General features: G+C 40.5%; 2 protein-coding genes across 4 annotated transcripts; both read left to right on the top strand.

The window, feature by feature from the left end:
* The first annotated feature begins 87 nt into the window (after positions 1-87).
* On the top strand, positions 88-11,438 carry sp100.1 (SP110 nuclear body protein, tandem duplicate 1). Of its 3 annotated transcripts, none has more exons than XM_042504146.2 (17): positions 88-1,585; positions 3,325-3,499; positions 4,145-4,384; positions 4,483-4,599; positions 4,787-4,920; positions 5,081-5,125; positions 5,235-5,274; positions 5,538-5,633; positions 5,750-5,878; positions 5,988-6,127; positions 6,723-6,791; positions 6,911-7,044; positions 8,348-8,465; positions 8,559-8,633; positions 8,781-8,924; positions 9,993-10,088; positions 10,412-11,438. In XM_042504146.2, the coding sequence occupies exons 1-16, from the start codon at positions 1,439-1,441 to the stop codon at positions 10,083-10,085; spliced, it is 1,896 nt and encodes a 631-aa protein (XP_042360080.2). In that variant the 5' UTR covers positions 88-1,438; the 3' UTR covers positions 10,086-10,088; positions 10,412-11,438. The 3 variants fall into 3 exon arrangements, with proteins under 3 accessions (XP_042360080.2, XP_087947237.1, XP_087947236.1); XM_088091111.1 differs by having other exon boundaries at positions 9,993-10,102; positions 10,146-11,438; XM_088091110.1 differs by having other exon boundaries at positions 9,993-11,438.
* Positions 11,439-11,995: 557 nt separating this feature from the next.
* On the top strand, positions 11,996-15,940 carry LOC121957105 (uncharacterized). The gene is made up of 4 exons (XM_042505620.2): positions 11,996-12,469; positions 12,614-12,682; positions 13,499-13,791; positions 14,820-15,940. The coding sequence occupies exons 1-4, from the start codon at positions 12,262-12,264 to the stop codon at positions 15,693-15,695; spliced, it is 1,446 nt and encodes a 481-aa protein (XP_042361554.2). The 5' UTR covers positions 11,996-12,261; the 3' UTR covers positions 15,696-15,940.
* The last annotated feature ends 671 nt before the right edge of the window (positions 15,941-16,611 follow it).

Here is a 16,611-nt window from a genome sequence, read left to right as displayed (position 1 = left end):
GTCTATAATCGTAGTCCCATGAAAATCTGCCATGTCAAAAATTCCACTACATTTTACTTTTCACATTTCGGCAGACACAAAGGTTGAGAAAATATTGGTCCAATGCCAATCAGCATCTCAGTGATGCTTCTTGTCAAAAATTATGGAAGCTGTGTTAGCAATGATAGATTGAATTTTTGGGTGCAGGAGGCTAATCTCACTACACAGCAGCCTGAACACAAATGAACAAGCTCAAACTCATCAGAATGCACGCCTGCACCTTCCCCTGAAATCTAAAGCTACACAAGACACTTGCAAAATGTCAAATTAACACCCACCAACCAGTAAAGAGACTCAAAAAAACAGCCAAGGTGACACACAAAATGAATAAAAAGGCATGAAATTACCCCAAAGAGAAACAAAACCACAAGGGGACTCAAAATCACCACTAAGAAACATAAAATTACCTCAAGGGACTTAAAATAAATTAAAAGAGCCCAAATGACCACTTAAAGACACAAAGCAATCACAAGGAGACATGAAATGAATACAAAGACACAGAGTATGATAAAAAAAATACCTAAAAGAGACACAAAATTACCCTAAGGAAACCCAAACTTCTACAAAAAGAAGACAAAACAAACAAAAGGCGACACAAATGTCCACAAAAAGGCACAAAATGACCTCAAAGAGAAACAAAACTGCAAGATGACACAAAATGACCAGAAAGAGACATAAAATTAGGCCAATGACTACAAAAAGAAACAAATCAATCACATGGAGACACAAACTTACTACAAAAAGAACACAATATAGCATTAAAAAAACCTAAAAGGCGACACAAAATTACTTCAATGTGACACAAAATAACCACAAGGAGACACAAAACCACAAAAAGATGCATAACAAGCAGCCTACAAATAGATGGAAAACCATAACAACGTCTATTTATCTTGCTCCTGTGTGGGAGAGGTGGTGAGGCCCTTTACATATCTGTGCCGAGGGGCCCCCTGTCTCTAAGTCCACCCGTGGGGGCCTCATAAATAATTAATGAAGTCCAGTCGCACATAGTGTTAGACAACAACAGCCACAGCAAATCAATAAAAACATGTTGATTCGCGCTCATGAAAGACGGTTCACACACGGTGTGCTGGATGATGATGCCCCCTGCAGACACCGAGCAGAACTCACCAACTGGAGAAAACTGTGAACTCTTTCACTTTCGAAACGTCACCAAAAGGAGGACCTGAGAAAGCGTTTGTGGGCTGTGTTGCTGCACGAACCACCCCGACCGGACATGGAATAACTTCCGCCCGCTTTTAATTTAGATGTCTGCCACGGTGCAGGGGACTTTTTGGTCATTTTCTGCTTCACTGCACAAATCTCGAACTGAAATTTTGTGCAGAGCGAATCAGTGCAGCGGAGGCAGCCTCCGTGAGGAGAAGTGAGTGCGCTGACCATGGCGGAACCGACGTTTTGGATGGACAATAAGGATCTCCTTCGGTTTTTCCGCCTACACAAAACACAAATGTCCTGCATAGAGAACCCGCACACCTTTCTCAGCCAGCTCAGGGATCACGACCTGGTGCCAGAGGACAGATACCAGGTAACTTACTGAAGTGAAACGTTGCGCACTTGCACATGTCGGGGTCGAGTGACTGAATGGCGCGGCTGCCTGGCGCAGGACAGCAGGTTTCATACAGTGTATGAAACTCAAGGCGCACTGAGGATGAATAATGGCCCTGGACTTTTTGACTCAGCGCGGTATTTTTCCTAGTTTGTTGTTGTGGTTGTTTATTTTACTGTATTTTAACGCGTAGGGCTTTAATATTACACACACACAAAATGCGCTTTTCAAAACCAAGCTTTAAAATAGCTTTAAAATATTACACATTGAGATTATTTACCACTTTTATTTAATTCATTCCTAATCATAAATATCAAATATCCATACATTTTCAGAATGTTAACCCTTTAAATGCCAGGTTTTTGTTATGATGCCACTATGTTTTTAGATGGAAATAGCAACACATAAAAATGAACTATTTTCAATGTACTACATTCAGATTAGATTTTTTTTAATTATCACAGCCGGGGATATCAATCAGTCAATCAAACTGTATTTATATAGCACCTTTCAAACGAATCAAATGCAATTCAAAGTGCTTTACAGTTTGATTTTAAGAAACAAAAACAAGAACATATGAAATGGACCAAAAAAGTAGAATAAGTAAAAACATAACATTTTGATAGTAAGACACCACATAAAAACCAGACTTTAAAAGATAGGTTTTTAGTTTATGTTTAAAAGTATCAATATTTAAAAGATATTTCAATGATTTGCAGCAACATTGTGACAGTGCACCTAGTGCAAATAGCATGTATTTTCTCCATGTGCCAAATATGGTGAATGGTATGGTATGAAATATTGTAAAGAATAACAATTTCCAAGGCAAAAGCCCAGAATGACACTCAGAAATAATACAATGTATTTTTTTATGCTTTTGTGGCTGCGGGATCAAAAATTGCAGTTTGAATGGCACATTTTTTGCACTTAACGGCATGAATGTAACAACTTTGTTTGCACAGTGTATTTTAGACTTATTGTAGGAGCTGAGCTGGAAAACTCAAGATTAAACAAAATGCAAAATCTTACCAAAATGTATGTCATATGCATGAACACGGTCCAAATTATCAAAAAGTGAATGAATAGCACGGAATCTATACATATACATATATATATACATATATATATGTTTTGGGTTTTTTTAAAGATTTTTTTTGGCTTTTGCCTTTATTTGAGACAGGATAGATAGATTGATTGATTGATTGATTGATCCGTTATTGTCTGTCTTGAGTAACAGAAATTCATCTTTAAAACAGCTCAATGAAACATTAAAACATAATTAAGAACAACACCCTGGCCCACTCACTAAAACAACAACAATTTTTTAAAAAAAAAGTGCTGTCTATGTGGCAATAGCTTCAAAGGCGGGAGAGAGAGTGGGGATGACGTGCAGCAAAGAGCCGAGGCTGGAACCGAACCTGCAGCCGCTGCAGCCTCCGTACATGGGGCGCCCGCCCTGCAAACTGAGCCACTGGGTGCCTTGACAAAAAGACTTCTTCAAACACATCAGCAGCAAGAAGGGACTCATAAAAAGGAAGCTGATCAAATTATTCTTACTTCCTCTGTTCTTGAAGAAAACATGCTGCTACAGTCATTTCTTCATTACAGCCATCCTGGGTCTTTGCCAAGACTGATGCATGAAAATACTTTTTTAAGTGTTTGGCTCCTGCAGAATCATTAAGCCTTTGTTTTCTCCATACTCTTTTGTGTGTGTGCAGAAAGTGAGTCGCATGAAGAGTAAAAACAACACGAAGAAAGGTCTTTATGACATACTGAACTGGGTGGAGAGCAAACAGTCGCATCGCATCACAGACTTCTGGGATTGCGTCTTCAAGGAGCACATCATGAGCGAGTACCCCACTCTGCGAATGCTGCGTAACACCCTCATGGACGGTCAGACTGCCTTTTTATTGTCGTTAGCGTGTCAGTGATTGTGATTCAGCTCACATGAGGTGAGGGAGGAAAAATAACGGATGTAGCAGAGTATCGCGATATGTGACAGTATTGTATCAATACATGGGCTCCAGGTTTTGATTTTTTTATTATTAAAGATTAAATTGTAGAAATAATTAATATTGCAAATACAAATTTAACTTTTATTAGCCCACTAGAACAATAAAATCAGTTGCTTTTTCAGTCCACAAGACACACATTTTTTTAAATAACTGAAGTGAGAAAAAAAAACTGATGTTGATTTATTTGTTTTGAGAGTCAGTGAGCAAATATGTTTAAACAGTTGTAAAATTATTGATTGATTAATTTGAAAGTAATGGAAAAACTGAATTCATTACCATTGATAATAAAAAGATAAAGGTAGATGGCTGAAAGTACCGCAGCTAGCTTTATCCTAGAATGAAGGCAGACAAAAAATTTGAAAAAAATCGACCTAAACATTAACACTGGCAGCTCCGGCAGAGGGGCATGACGATGATAAAGGTTGTAAATTAATTAGATTAGAAATCAAGATTTGTTCTCATCATATGTCCATAATGCGTACTTGATATTTACTGTATCTCTGGACATTAATTTAAATTGCAGGGTCTTTCCAGTTTTACGCACAACAGCCCGAGAGGGATGAATCGGAAGAGACAGATGAAGAGAAAAGGAAGAAGCTTTCAAAGGATGAGGGGGGAGGGAAGAAGCGAGCAAACTCAGTGAAAAAGAAGAGAAAACTAAGAAATGGGAGCGTGTGTGAGGAGGAGGAGGAGGAGGAGGAGGAGCAGGCTGGTCCATCGTCACAGATGACTCCGAGGAAAAAGTCCAAGAAAATCTGCTTCTGTAAGCCCTGAATTACGCTTTACGCTACAAAAGTAAATCATGTTTCTCTACGTTTCATAAAGAACGAAGTCAAAATATTTTTTTATTTCATTTTGCAGCCTCTCCTCTGAAGAAGGGAGAGAACGACATTTGGAACTGGCCACTCTATAAGCGCCATCTGCCTGTGACCTGTGGACAGCAGGAGGGGACACTGGACAGACAGAAACTAGCTAAAGGTGAGTAAATCTGAATGATTGTGAGTTAAATTTTCCCTCTCTAAAAATGATAACAAAACACTGAAAAAAAGTGAATTAGGATGCTTTTGACTGATCTGAGTCTGACAGGACAGTGAAATATATTGGTCATTGCAGCAGATGATTAACAGCTGATATTAACAGATTCCCAACTGTCTGAATGTTTCAGGGGAGAAGTGCATCGCAGTGAAGAGACAGTGGTTTACTCCCGGTGAATTTCAGAAGTTTGCAGGGAAGGAGAGCTACAAGAACTGGAAGTTTAGCATTCGATGTAAGGACACCCCGCTGGGAAAACTCATACAGGTTTGTTTTTCTTCAACATTGGTGGTTATTATTTCCTGTTTCTATGCCTCACCGGGCCAGAGGCATTATGCAGAACTTGCAGAAGTCATGGAATTTCAAAATCACGTTTTCCAGGCCACAAATTAATTAAAGTCATTCAAAGTTTTGAATTTCACTGCAGGAAGGTCATTTGACAGCAGTGAATTACAAAGGAGGGTGTAAAAAGGTAAGAACAAAAAGTGGTGGAAATGCATAAATCAATCAGTTCTGACTTTGTGGCGAGTCTTCTTGTTTTTAATGATCGTGATCCGAACTTTTTTTCTTCTTCATGATAGGCCAAGAAGTCACTGTTCCCATCTGGTCATTTAAACACAGGTTTGTTGTTCAAGTGCAAATCACTGAAAAACACTTGTAAAAAGCTACAGGAGTCTACATGGAGTCAGACAGTGCTTCATTCCTGCAAACTAGTAGCAGATTTATTCATCTAATCTTGTTTTATCTCAGTTGGTGTCTATTGAATTTGGGGGCTTTAAAATTCCATATTTAGGCAAAAATAGGCAGAGTCTTAATTGCTAATGTAGAAGAAAATATATATTTAAGCAACGGAAAAATGGCTAATCACCTCCCGGCTTTTTTAGTGTCTGAGGGAGAAGAAGATGAAGATGAGGAGTGCGATCCGGATGAGGACGACCAGGTTTCATCAAGCAGCAAAGACAGTTCTACAAATGACACAGGTGCAGGTCTCTTCAAAGTGATATTTAGGGTTAAAACACATTTCTGCCAGTAATAGAATGACTTGAGATATGTATCCTGTCCTCATGTTAGTCATACTTTCATTTGTCCATTACAGATGAAGAAGACGAGGCGGAGGAACAGACTGAGCAGCAGCCAGACGCCAGGCATGACCGCAGAGGGAGGGTGTTTAAAGTTACATGTGGAGCTGTAACTGGGACTTTACACCAAGTACGATTTGCATCAGGTAACTTTATCTCACTATGCACAAAAAAGCAAAATATGCAAGTCCTTAAAACCTGGTTATTGTGTTGACGTGCCCCTCCAGTCTCCTCTAAACTTGCATCCACCACCAGGGACTCGTGGGAAGAGTATTCGTACTGAGACCAGCTGGATGACCCCGGATGAGTTCTTGAGGGAGGCGTCATGTCAGACAGACGCCTCCTGGAGGAAAGACATCACGTGCGACGGGGAACCCCTCAGCGTCCTCATCGAGGTAACCACCATCAGGGTGCTGTGCTATTATGAACTGTGCATCTTTGTGCATTTCTGTGATGTAATATCAGAGAGAGAAAGTTGTATGCTTTGAGTTTTCAGTCCAGGTCGATTTGACCCCAGTGATAACAGCAAATGAGGTTAAGGGGCCATTCACACGCTGTGTTTTTGGTGCTCCCAAATCGATTTTTGTTAGCACTACAGTGCACAAGTGTTGCCAAGCGTGCATGTGGAAAAATAATTTAAATCTTAGAAGTAACATGTTGAAGGTGAAGTAGAACGGAAACCTCTTTAGCTTGGCTTTTGACAGTAAACTAGAAGGAAATCTCGCCATCTTGGACTCAAGTTAGCCTGAACTGGCTGACAGAAGAGATTTACAAAAAATAAGGTTATTTGGCTAACAGAGCAAACAAATATTAGCATTTGATTTAGAAACATGATTTAAGTTATGCAGTTCAACAAAGTTGTATATCAGCTTTAAAGAATATAACTGTAGCGAGGGACGTAATGAGAGAACCCCAGGATCTGTCAAGCATAAAAGACTTAAACTACAGTATGAAACAACGAGGAAGACGCTGTTGATTTGTCTTTTTCAGGCAAAGACCTTGAAGATCCACTCCCTGCTGTGTAAATGCGATCTGTGCAAACCAGATGGTGAAGACCTGGTAAGTTTTTTTGTTGCTTGAACCTAGTTTTTTTGACAAACAAGTAGTCTTTTATTCGCAGATGCAACATGTAATTTTGCTGTGTGTAAACAGAGTTGCTGTCATGTCTGTCTCGGCAGGAAAATCAGAAAAATGATGACGAGTGTTTCATCTGTAAAACTGCACTAGAAGAAGAGTTGGTGGAGTGTGATCACTGCCCTCGCTCCTTCCACCAGAGATGTCACCTGCCTCATGTGGGAGACGACATTTTGCAGTGAGTTTTGATCAAAATAGGAGACAACCAAGGCTTTAAAAAAATTAATTTGTTGTTTTTCTTTTATGTGGTATCAGTTTTTTTGTTTGTCATGTTTTTTTGTTTTGTTTGCCTTAACTATTTATTTGAGACTGGAAGAGATTTATCAGCCAATATCTGTCTTTGTAGTGACACTGTAATGGATGTCACCTACTCTACTTTAATTAAATTAAAACAGCGCACCCCTGACTAAATATTCACACAATTGAAATTCAACTTATCTCTGAAATACAGTTTGCAGTTGTTTTTTTTTATTATCAGAAATTATATTTATTATTATTATTATTATTATTATTATTATTATTATTATTATTATTATTATTATTATTATTATTATTATTTTTTTTATTATTATTATTATTATTATTATCATTATTATTATTATATTTTTAATTTAACTCCTTAAGATGTAGCAGGATTTAAGGACAACTTTTAATTTAATTTTTAAAAGTGATTAATAAATCTACCTTGTACCTTATTCAATATATATTAATTTTGCTTTATATGCTTATCTATTTTTAGTTATTTTAAACAGAGTGAATAAATGAGTGTGAAACTTCCTGCCACTTTCACTGCAAGGTCCCTTTTAATCAGTCAGTTCTTACAGGCTCTGACTGTAATCCCCAGTATATAAATTTACCAAAAAACAACAAGAGGGTTTTGTTTCTTTGAAGTGGAGGCTGCAGCCTAAATGCAGTGTTCTGCACTGGGTGAAGTTTAAGTGCTTGAACAGATTTGTGGTGTTGCTACATGTAGTCGCAGCTGTTTTGTGGCATATTTGCAGATGATAGGAGTCTGTTCCACATCTGTCCTCCTGAAACTGAACCACCTTCATTTGATAGACTGCCTCCTGGATCATCGTCCATTTTGATTTGACGTGAACTCAATGATTGACGTTGAACTGGTGGCCGTGGCTGATCCGTTTGGGTTGTCTGTGTTTGTCTGTCGGAGGGAGAGTGAGTCTTCTGCATGTAAACACAGCTTTTAATGCATAAATAAATCACTAAAATGAGCAAGGAATATCTCAATATGACGATCTGGTAACCTGCCACATCGCACATAAAATGATATTTGAGCACATGTATGTATACGATACATCACCCACTCACTTATCATGTTGCACCAGTCCGGTGTCAGTTGGATTCACTTGGTCAAAGTGAAACGAAAGAAGAGGCTAGTTTCTGTTCAGGACTGATGAATGTTGGATGTTATCTAATGTATGTATATATGCATATATATTTTGTTTGTGTGTGTGTGGGAGCAGGGACGACAGACCGTGGATGTGTACGTTCTGTGTATACAGAACCACTCAAGCGTGGCTTTACTTGGATCAGCAGAAAAGAGAAGTCACCATGTCTCGCCAAATATCTCAGTGCATGATGGTGAGCACGCCATCTGAGTCTCTCGCTTCACATCGTAATGCCCGTCTCTCTGCCACACCGCCGTCTCTCATCCCTCTTTTCTTACACCAACAGCAATGCCAGTACCTCCTCCTGTATCTGTGCGGTGCTGATGAGGAACAAACGTTTGCCACAAACCCATGTCTCTATGTGAGTGTCTGTCTTTGCTATTCCCATGAATCTGCTTACTGTCGTCCTATTTGTGAAAGATAATACAAATAAAGTGCACTCAGTAATCTGGCAGCTGGAGGAATCACACGATCTTCATCTTCATTCGTTTCTGCTTGGCATTCACAGTTGACAGACTACTCCACTGTGATCAAGACTCCCATGTGGCTGGGTAATATAGCAGACAAACTCCAGTCGCAACGCTACAGGACGGTTGGAGAGTTTGTGTCCGACGTCCAGCTCATTTTCACCAACTGTGCATCATATAACCGAGTAAGCAACAGTGTCATTAAAGGGATGGTTTGGATTTTTTAAGGTGGGGTTGTACAAGGTACTTATCCATAGTCAGTGTATTACCTTCAGTACATGTCATTCAGCGGGCCTGCAGTTAAAATGTATTTTAGCCACCTGAAAAAAGGTCCCCCCTACGATAGTCTGGCGACCTGTCCAGGGTGTAGCCCGCCTTACGCCCGATGACAGCTGATATTGGCTACAGCCCCCCCGCGGCCCTTGCGAGGACAAGCGGTTACGGACAATCAATGAATGAATAAAAAAAGTGTAAGTGTACACAATATGGTGAGTATTTTCACCGCTTAACGTAGCCGCAGACAGCCGTTTCTAAAGGGGAAATCATTAACAGTTAGAATTCCCCGTTTTGTTAAAGCCACCAGACTCGATTGAGAAAACCAGTAATTTTTAGCTTGCCGAACGCAGGAGCTGCTGGTCTATTAATGCCTGGATCAGTTAGTTAGTTTGTGGTATTGTGCGACTTTGGTGAATCAAAACTCACCCTTTTAAAAGCCAAAGTAACACAATAACACACAAAAAAAACTTTTCAAGGCAGTGGTAGACCAGCAGCTCCCGTGTTCAGCGATGTTAAATCACTATTTTTCTCAATGAACTCTGGCTTTGAAGAAAGCGATATAACAGCTTCAGTTTCCCGTTGGAAATCGCTGTCTGAAGGCAAAATAAAGCTGTGAAAATGTCCTAAATATAGTGTACACTTGAAATAACATTGACTTTTTTAAGGTGGCTAAAATACGTTTTGTTGCTGGCCCCTATCCACAGCAGTATATAACTTGGCTTCTGTGTCGAACTCCAGCCTGCTTCTCCAAACTCGACGCGTGCTGACTGATATCTAAAGTAGGTGATACACTGACTATGGATGGGAACCTCATACAACCCTACACCAAAAAAATTGAACTATCCCTTTAAAAACCTCAAGATGACATGCAGGGTTAAGATTTTTCATTCATTAAGTATGAAGATGTTTACATCAGCAGTCAATACTCATTTTTTGGTACCTATTATCGTGACAAGGACTGTTGTTTTCTCTTGCAGGATAATGCTGAATTCCTTGCCCAGGGCAACGAACTGCAGGAGTTATTTGATGGGAAATTTAAGAGCGTGTTCAACATCACTGATGACTGTTGACTGGTAAACAGTGTTCAGTTTTCTACTGGGAAAAGACAGTATAAAAAACGCTAGTGTATAAAAACGCTAGAAGACTTTAAATTTGAAACTTTTAATTTGAATAGGAAATGGCTATTTTGCTATTTTCGAAGGACTTTCATTCGTTTTGGCTTTCGTTGTACAGAGCTGGCGGGAGCTGGCGGGAGCTGTCCCCGTTGTTGCGATCTAGCCCAAAAATGAATGTAAACACATGTTAATAATGAAGTACAATACACTTGGAAACAGTCACACACTAGAAGGGACCTGTTGGATCCTACTTATCTAAAGCTCATTTTCTCTCGATTCAGCACGACCCTCCTCTCTCCGTTTAAGCTCCCCTCAGGGACGTACGTCCCAGCATCACTGGTGGAGAACGCACAGCCTTCAGCCACTATCGGAGGCAAGCTCCAACGATAACGAGTTTGTAAAACTCGTCGGTGACAATAACCAAAAGGGGAATTTTGTCATTGTGGAGGCATCCATTCAGATTTTATGATTCTTTTTTTAAACATAGTTTTTATTTCTGTTTCAACAGCTCATACACTCATGTAAAGAATCTTTCCCGCAGTTTTTTCCTTTTGTTTTATTGGTTATGTCCTTTTTTCTCCACACCCTCTCAGTCTATATGTTTTATGTTAGGGGCTCAGGTTTTAACCACTTAATTGTAATGAATTTTACTACTGCTGTTAGTAGTATTTGTAAAATACAATTTTTAGCTCTTCCCTCAATCATTCTGATTTTTTTTTTTTTTACACGTAATATTTAATATTTAAGTTTTAATCAGTTACTTCCACCTTCGCCTCAGATCATTTTGGGATGATTCTCACCATATAACAATACAGTATAATATTACCGCAATTCATTAAAATGATATAGTATTCCCATTATGTAATTTGTTAATCCATAAAAGATGCAGTACAGTGCCTTACAAACTAGTTAACTTTTTTCTTTAATGATGTGACTACCATTTTTAATGTTTTAGTGTTTTTATTAAATACAGACGTTTGTACAATGGAGGCAAGCATTTCAAAATTGTATTTTAAAAAGTTGAGTAAAAATAATTTTATGTATGTTGCTCCTTACATATTTTATTGACATGTTTTCTCTAATATTGCCCCACATGTGAGGAGGGTTTTAAAATGTATTATGTAAAAGTCATTATTTGACTGCATATTTGTCCAAAGTGTTCATCGTGCAAATTATCCATCAGGTACAGTATTTAACGTACGAATCATTTGCACTTTGTGGACTTGTTGCACTCTTTCTGTCTCTCGTTCTCTCTGATTTGTTGGTGGATGTTTGTTTTTAAAATAAAATATTTGTGTACATCTTAAATGATTTACCTTATATTGATAAACCTCTCCCTTCAAGTTTTAAGTAAGCAAATTTGCTGTCATTTGATTCCTAATCTAGACAATCTGGTAAAAATTGCTTTGTCAATATGGATTTCACTGTTTTGAAATACAAAATAATGGAATTGTAAAATAAAAGAATGTAATTAATCCTGATTAAATATTGAAATTGTAATCGTGATTTTAAAAATTAATTGTTTAACAACCCTGATAAGGGCTTCAAAGAGATGAAAAAAAGGCAAAACCCACACACCAGTGTGTCTTGATCCAAGATAAGAGAGGCTGTGGGGCCCTTTGCATATCTGTGCCCAGGGGCCCGTTATATATGATCTGCCCATGTTTATGAGATAAGAAAGAAACACAGTGATGGGAATATATTTCCTATTTAATGTAAAGATTAGGTCTGCTTTTAGAAAAGCACTCACATGATGGAAGTTGAATCCTGATCATCTCGTGCTGAAGCTTTATTGTTAACGTGTGCGGTCAGCTGACGTCACTGACACAGTTGCCAGCAGCAAATCTGAGCCGATAGCTGCGCAGTCGCTCTGCGCATCCGTCGGCTCGGAGGTGGACAGCGCAGCCATTTATTTCTCTGACGCTAAAAAAAACATACAGGGGTCGGTGACGTGTGTCCATCACGCGCATAACTAACCCGGCGCGCGGGAGTCATGACGTTAGCAGCACATACCGAGGCTCAACTCATCACCGACTGAGATTCGCGAGCTCCAAACTTTCTCTCAATTCAACGCCTGCGCAGACACACCGGACCCGCTCTCCTCCATTAGGCTCATGTTTTTGTTTCAGCCATGGAGGGAAATCTGCAAGAGGGCTGCAGCGACGTCGCGGTAATGCACGTGAAAACTGAAGCGGTCGATGAGAGCACATCTGCGCTGGTTTTGGGCAGTCAGGAGTCGCCTGCGCCCTGCGGAGATACCGCATGCAGAGGGAGAGGAGGAGGAGGGGATCAGACTGCAGAGGAGCTGGCTGACACGACAACTACTCCTGTACTGCTGTGTGAGTGCACACATATTCTGATTTATAATCTTTATTCTTCATTGTGCAAAATAATTTTGACATGTTTTCCATCAAAAATTCAGATTAGTATGTACCATTTTCTAATGATGACCAAAATGTGCCTTTTATTTGTCTCACCAATAGATCCTGTGAGTACTGACCGCTTCTTCACCACATCAGGGGATGGAAAAACTTACCTGAAGATAGCTCCAGGTGAGTGCATCAGTGTGAGAGGATCATACTTTTACCATTATGAATGTTGTCAGTGTGAAGTTGTGTCATCACATAAAACACACACACTGTAGGGCATGCACACACCTGAACAAGAGCCTAACGCAGTGATTTTCAACTTACGGCCCTCAGGCCAAATGTGGGCCCTGACAGGGTGCCAGATGCCCCCACAACCATTTTCTAACAAAAAGATCAAGTGTGCTGGGATTTTTTTTTGTACTTTTAGTATACATTTGGTGTCCGAGTGCATAAAACAACATCAAAATAGAGCTTGTTTATCCAAAAAAGTGCAAGTAGAGAATCCCCTGTACCCATCTACAGAGGACCCAGCTAAGCCCCTAATGTCCTAAAATCCTGAAAATGTCCTAAAATGTGAAAAATGCCCAAAAATCCTAGAAATGTCAGAAACTCCCTGAAACATCCAAAAAATTATAGAAATGTCTGAAAATCTTCGAGATGTCACAAAATTTCTGGAGGTGCAAATGCTCATAAGCCAAAAAAGGCTTGAGAAAGGATGATTTTAAGAGATGTTGTCAGACGAAACAAACACTGGCTGCAGCGCTCTCACTCAATACTGGACCAGTTTCAGAATGTGTTGTTCCCAGAATTCATTTAGATACAAATAGAGGAAAATTGTATTTCAGGTTGAAAACTTAGCAACCTTTAATATAATTTATAGTCAGCTGGTAAAGAAAAGAGCCCTCAAATACATTTCATCATATCTACTTCACACCATTTTCATATGAAGCGACCCCACAAATTAAAAAGAAAATCACAGTCACCTTTGTCCTTTTTCAGCTTCGGCGATGCCACCTGCTCCTTCTGAGAAGATGCTTCCCTCCGGCTCGGATTTCTCCTCCAAAGCCGTTTTGTGTCTGATTGAAGCGGTCGGGCGCCGCTGGGGCCTCTATGAGACTCGGGAGCGCTCCCAGCTCTTTCAGAGCGTCCAGGAGGAGATGGCCTCCAAGGGGCACGTTCTTCCTGTCGAAAAGATCCGCCGCAAGTGGAACAACCTCATTGTCACATATAAGAGGGTTAAAGACCGCAGCCGGGAGACGGGACACGCTAAAACATCCTGGGAGTTCTTCGATGTAAGTCTGATGGGTGCTTTGCCAGGCATCTTTTACCTCATTAGCCCAGTCGCCAGAGGAAAATGTTCGCATTTTATGTTTCTGCAAACCTCGGTTATGTCACATCTGTATGTTTCAGAAGTACGACATCAACTTATCTAAAGAGACGTGTGTGAGCTGACTTTGAGTTTTAGGGGATGGTGGATGGTTTGAGGCCTAGCTGAGACGGCTGCAAAGCTGCAGACTACAGTTTTGAGACCGACAAACTGGTTGTGTTTTAGAGACAGTTGTCAATTGTGCAATTGTGCCACCAAAACACCGAAACAGGGTATTTTTTAAGCAAGACACTGGCAACATTTCTGGTGGATGGGATTTTCTTTCGTGAGACATGCGTCTTTTCCAGCCATGATTCTGCCACCAAAACCAGATGTGTTTTAGCGAGACACCTGTAACATTTCCAGCCATGATTTTGCCACCAAAAGTGGTTTTTATTGAGAAATTGGTGACATTTCCAGTTGCAACTCTACCACCAAAATCATCAAAAGACATATTCAAATTTCCCAGACATGAATCTGCCACTAAAACCAGGTGTTTTTTAGCGAGACATTGGCAACATTTCTTACAGCAATTGTGCCACAGACACCGGATATTTTAGGTAAAAACATGATTTTTTCCTAACTTCAAGCAAGAGGTGTTACACTTACACATAACCACACCTTGCTGAAACATAAAAGTTTCAACATCTCAGTAACACAATAGTGTACAAATGCTACCATTCTATGGTCTGCACAAACGTACAATGCCAACATTTATTCTGGCAATTGGGTTGACCTGTTATTGAGCGTTTGCTAAACCCCGCCCTCCAAACAAAGTAATTGTGCATTCATAGCTTAGCGGTGTACACATGCTCCTATTGTAAAAACGATAGCCTCTACATTTAAGGAGCGTGGAGGGTGGAGTTTATTTTTCAAAGTCAAAACCCAATGACCTGATCTGATCACAAATATCTTTGCATTTTTTCACACTACATCTATTTGTCTTTTCTCTAGCTGATGGACGCCACACTTTGTGACACTGTTGGCACGCAGATCGTCAACAACAAAAGAACCAAAGGCGGCAACACCGCTTCCACGTTGCCCGGTCCTTTGGCAAAGATTGCTGCAAAACCGCATGTTGCACAGCCCACCACCATGATACGACCGAATGGGGACTTTGCTTCGACCGGCGGCGTGGACTCAGTGAGTCAGGGAGCCATCAGCACTCAAATCATCACTAGCGCTGCTGCCATTACCTCAGTGACCGCAGCCACCATCAGCCCAACAAATGCTCCAGAGCTCAAACCCCTGATCGTCCTCAACAGTGACATTGTTCCGACCAGTATTCATCCAGCCACCATTGTGCCATCTCCATCTTTTATCACCTCGCCTTGTTTTACAGAGACAGCTTCTACGTCCCCTTCCCTTGGCTCGATTAGCAACGCAGACCTCAGCACATCTCGCTACGTAGGCCGTAAAGCTCCATCATTCCCGTCAGGCGTCATACCCTTCCGCCTCAGCAATGCACCTCTTAGCAACAGCCAGAATCTCATCAGCCTCTCCTCGTCTTTCCCCCATACTTCCTCCTGTCTCACTTCCTCTGTCTCCACCTCATTATCCGCAACAACCGTGCCGGGAACCGAGGGACAGAAAGGAAACGAGGAGCAAAGCAGCACCACGTTGCTCCAGGAGATTGTGAAGCGACAGGAGGAGCAGGCCTACCTGGATCGAGTGGCTCGCCGCAGGGTGGAGGCCAGAGAGAAGAGGCGCGAGAGGAGGGAGGTGCGGATGGCAGAGTCCCTCGGCAGGATAGCCACAGCGCTGGAGCTGCTCTCCTCCAAACAGGACACAGTCATTGCCCTCCTGCAGAGACTGGCTGATCGGAAGTGAAGGATGGGGAAAGACTGGAAAAACGGGAGCTCCGTAATCCTGAGATCACGCGTATGAAAACCTATTAACACTTCTGCAATGTAGTGACACAGCCAGAGCTCCATAATGCTACTGAAAAGGGTTTCACTCTCCCGAATTTAATGTAAATAAAATTTTATAAAATCATACGAGCTTCTCACGATTCTACATTAAAGTGAAAGCCATTTTCAACCTGGACTCTATTTTGCCAAATTTTTGTGTTTAAGCGACTAATGGGAACAACAATTTTTGAAATTGGTTCAGTATTGGGTGAGAGGGCTGCAGCTGCAACAGGCTGCAATGTAACCACTCTGAGCACGTTACCACAGTCAATTTGCATCTACTGAAAGAGCATGTTTTTGCCACAGACAGGCCCAGATTATCCATACAGAGATATATCTTTTTGCTAAAGAGTAGGACCCTTTTTTTTCCAAAAAAACCCCAGAAACACCCCTGAAATTGCAGTTTATTGCAGTTGCACTACCCTTAAATAAACAGTAATTTTAGTGTGTATAAAGCCAGCATATTTTCACATCTAACTCGATGAATTAAGGGTCTATTTTAACTTGTCACCTTTTACTATTTTCTTGCCAAGTTGCTTTTGCCTTTTTTTTCCTATTTTTTCGAAAGAAATCACACCAATTCACTAAGGCTTTAAAGGTTTAAATGCTTAAATGCAGCACAAGAAAACTGATGTCAAATCCGAGTTCAAAGGTAAATAGTATGAGTCTGAAGCAGCCTGTTTTTGAAAAATCAAGCTGGTATTTTCTTACATTTGTCATTTTAGTGCAAATTCCCTCTTCTTATTGCTGTTTCCCTGCAGCTCAGCAAGAAATCACTGTTGGGGAAACAAAGAGAGGGACGTTTGTACCACAACGTTACAAAGTTTAAAACTTTA

The sequence above is a fragment of the Plectropomus leopardus genome, chromosome 18 (genome assembly GCF_026936395.1).
Source record: "Plectropomus leopardus strain MGB_pleo_1.0 chromosome 18, ASM2693639v1, whole genome shotgun sequence".
NCBI classification, from domain to species: Eukaryota; Metazoa; Chordata; class Actinopteri; order Perciformes; family Serranidae; genus Plectropomus; species Plectropomus leopardus.
Note: the sequence above shows the minus strand (reverse complement) of the source record. Positions and strands in the feature narration are given on the sequence as shown.

Excerpts from the sequence above, each read along its gene's own strand:
- sp100.1 (XM_042504146.2), top strand. The coding sequence starts at position 1,439 with ATGGCGGAACCGACGTTTTGGATGGACAATAAGGATCTCCTTCGGTTT. Across the intron at positions 4,921-5,080 it reads CGCTGGGAAAACTCATACAG|GAAGGTCATTTGACAGCAGT; the intron begins GTTTGTTTTTCT and ends ATTTCACTGCAG. Across the intron at positions 5,634-5,749 it reads CAGTTCTACAAATGACACAG|ATGAAGAAGACGAGGCGGAG; the intron begins GTGCAGGTCTCT and ends TGTCCATTACAG.
- LOC121957105 (XM_042505620.2), top strand. The coding sequence starts at position 12,262 with ATGGAGGGAAATCTGCAAGAGGGCTGCAGCGACGTCGCGGTAATGCAC. Across the intron at positions 12,470-12,613 it reads AACTACTCCTGTACTGCTGT|ATCCTGTGAGTACTGACCGC; the intron begins GTGAGTGCACAC and ends TCTCACCAATAG. Across the intron at positions 12,683-13,498 it reads TTACCTGAAGATAGCTCCAG|CTTCGGCGATGCCACCTGCT; the intron begins GTGAGTGCATCA and ends GTCCTTTTTCAG.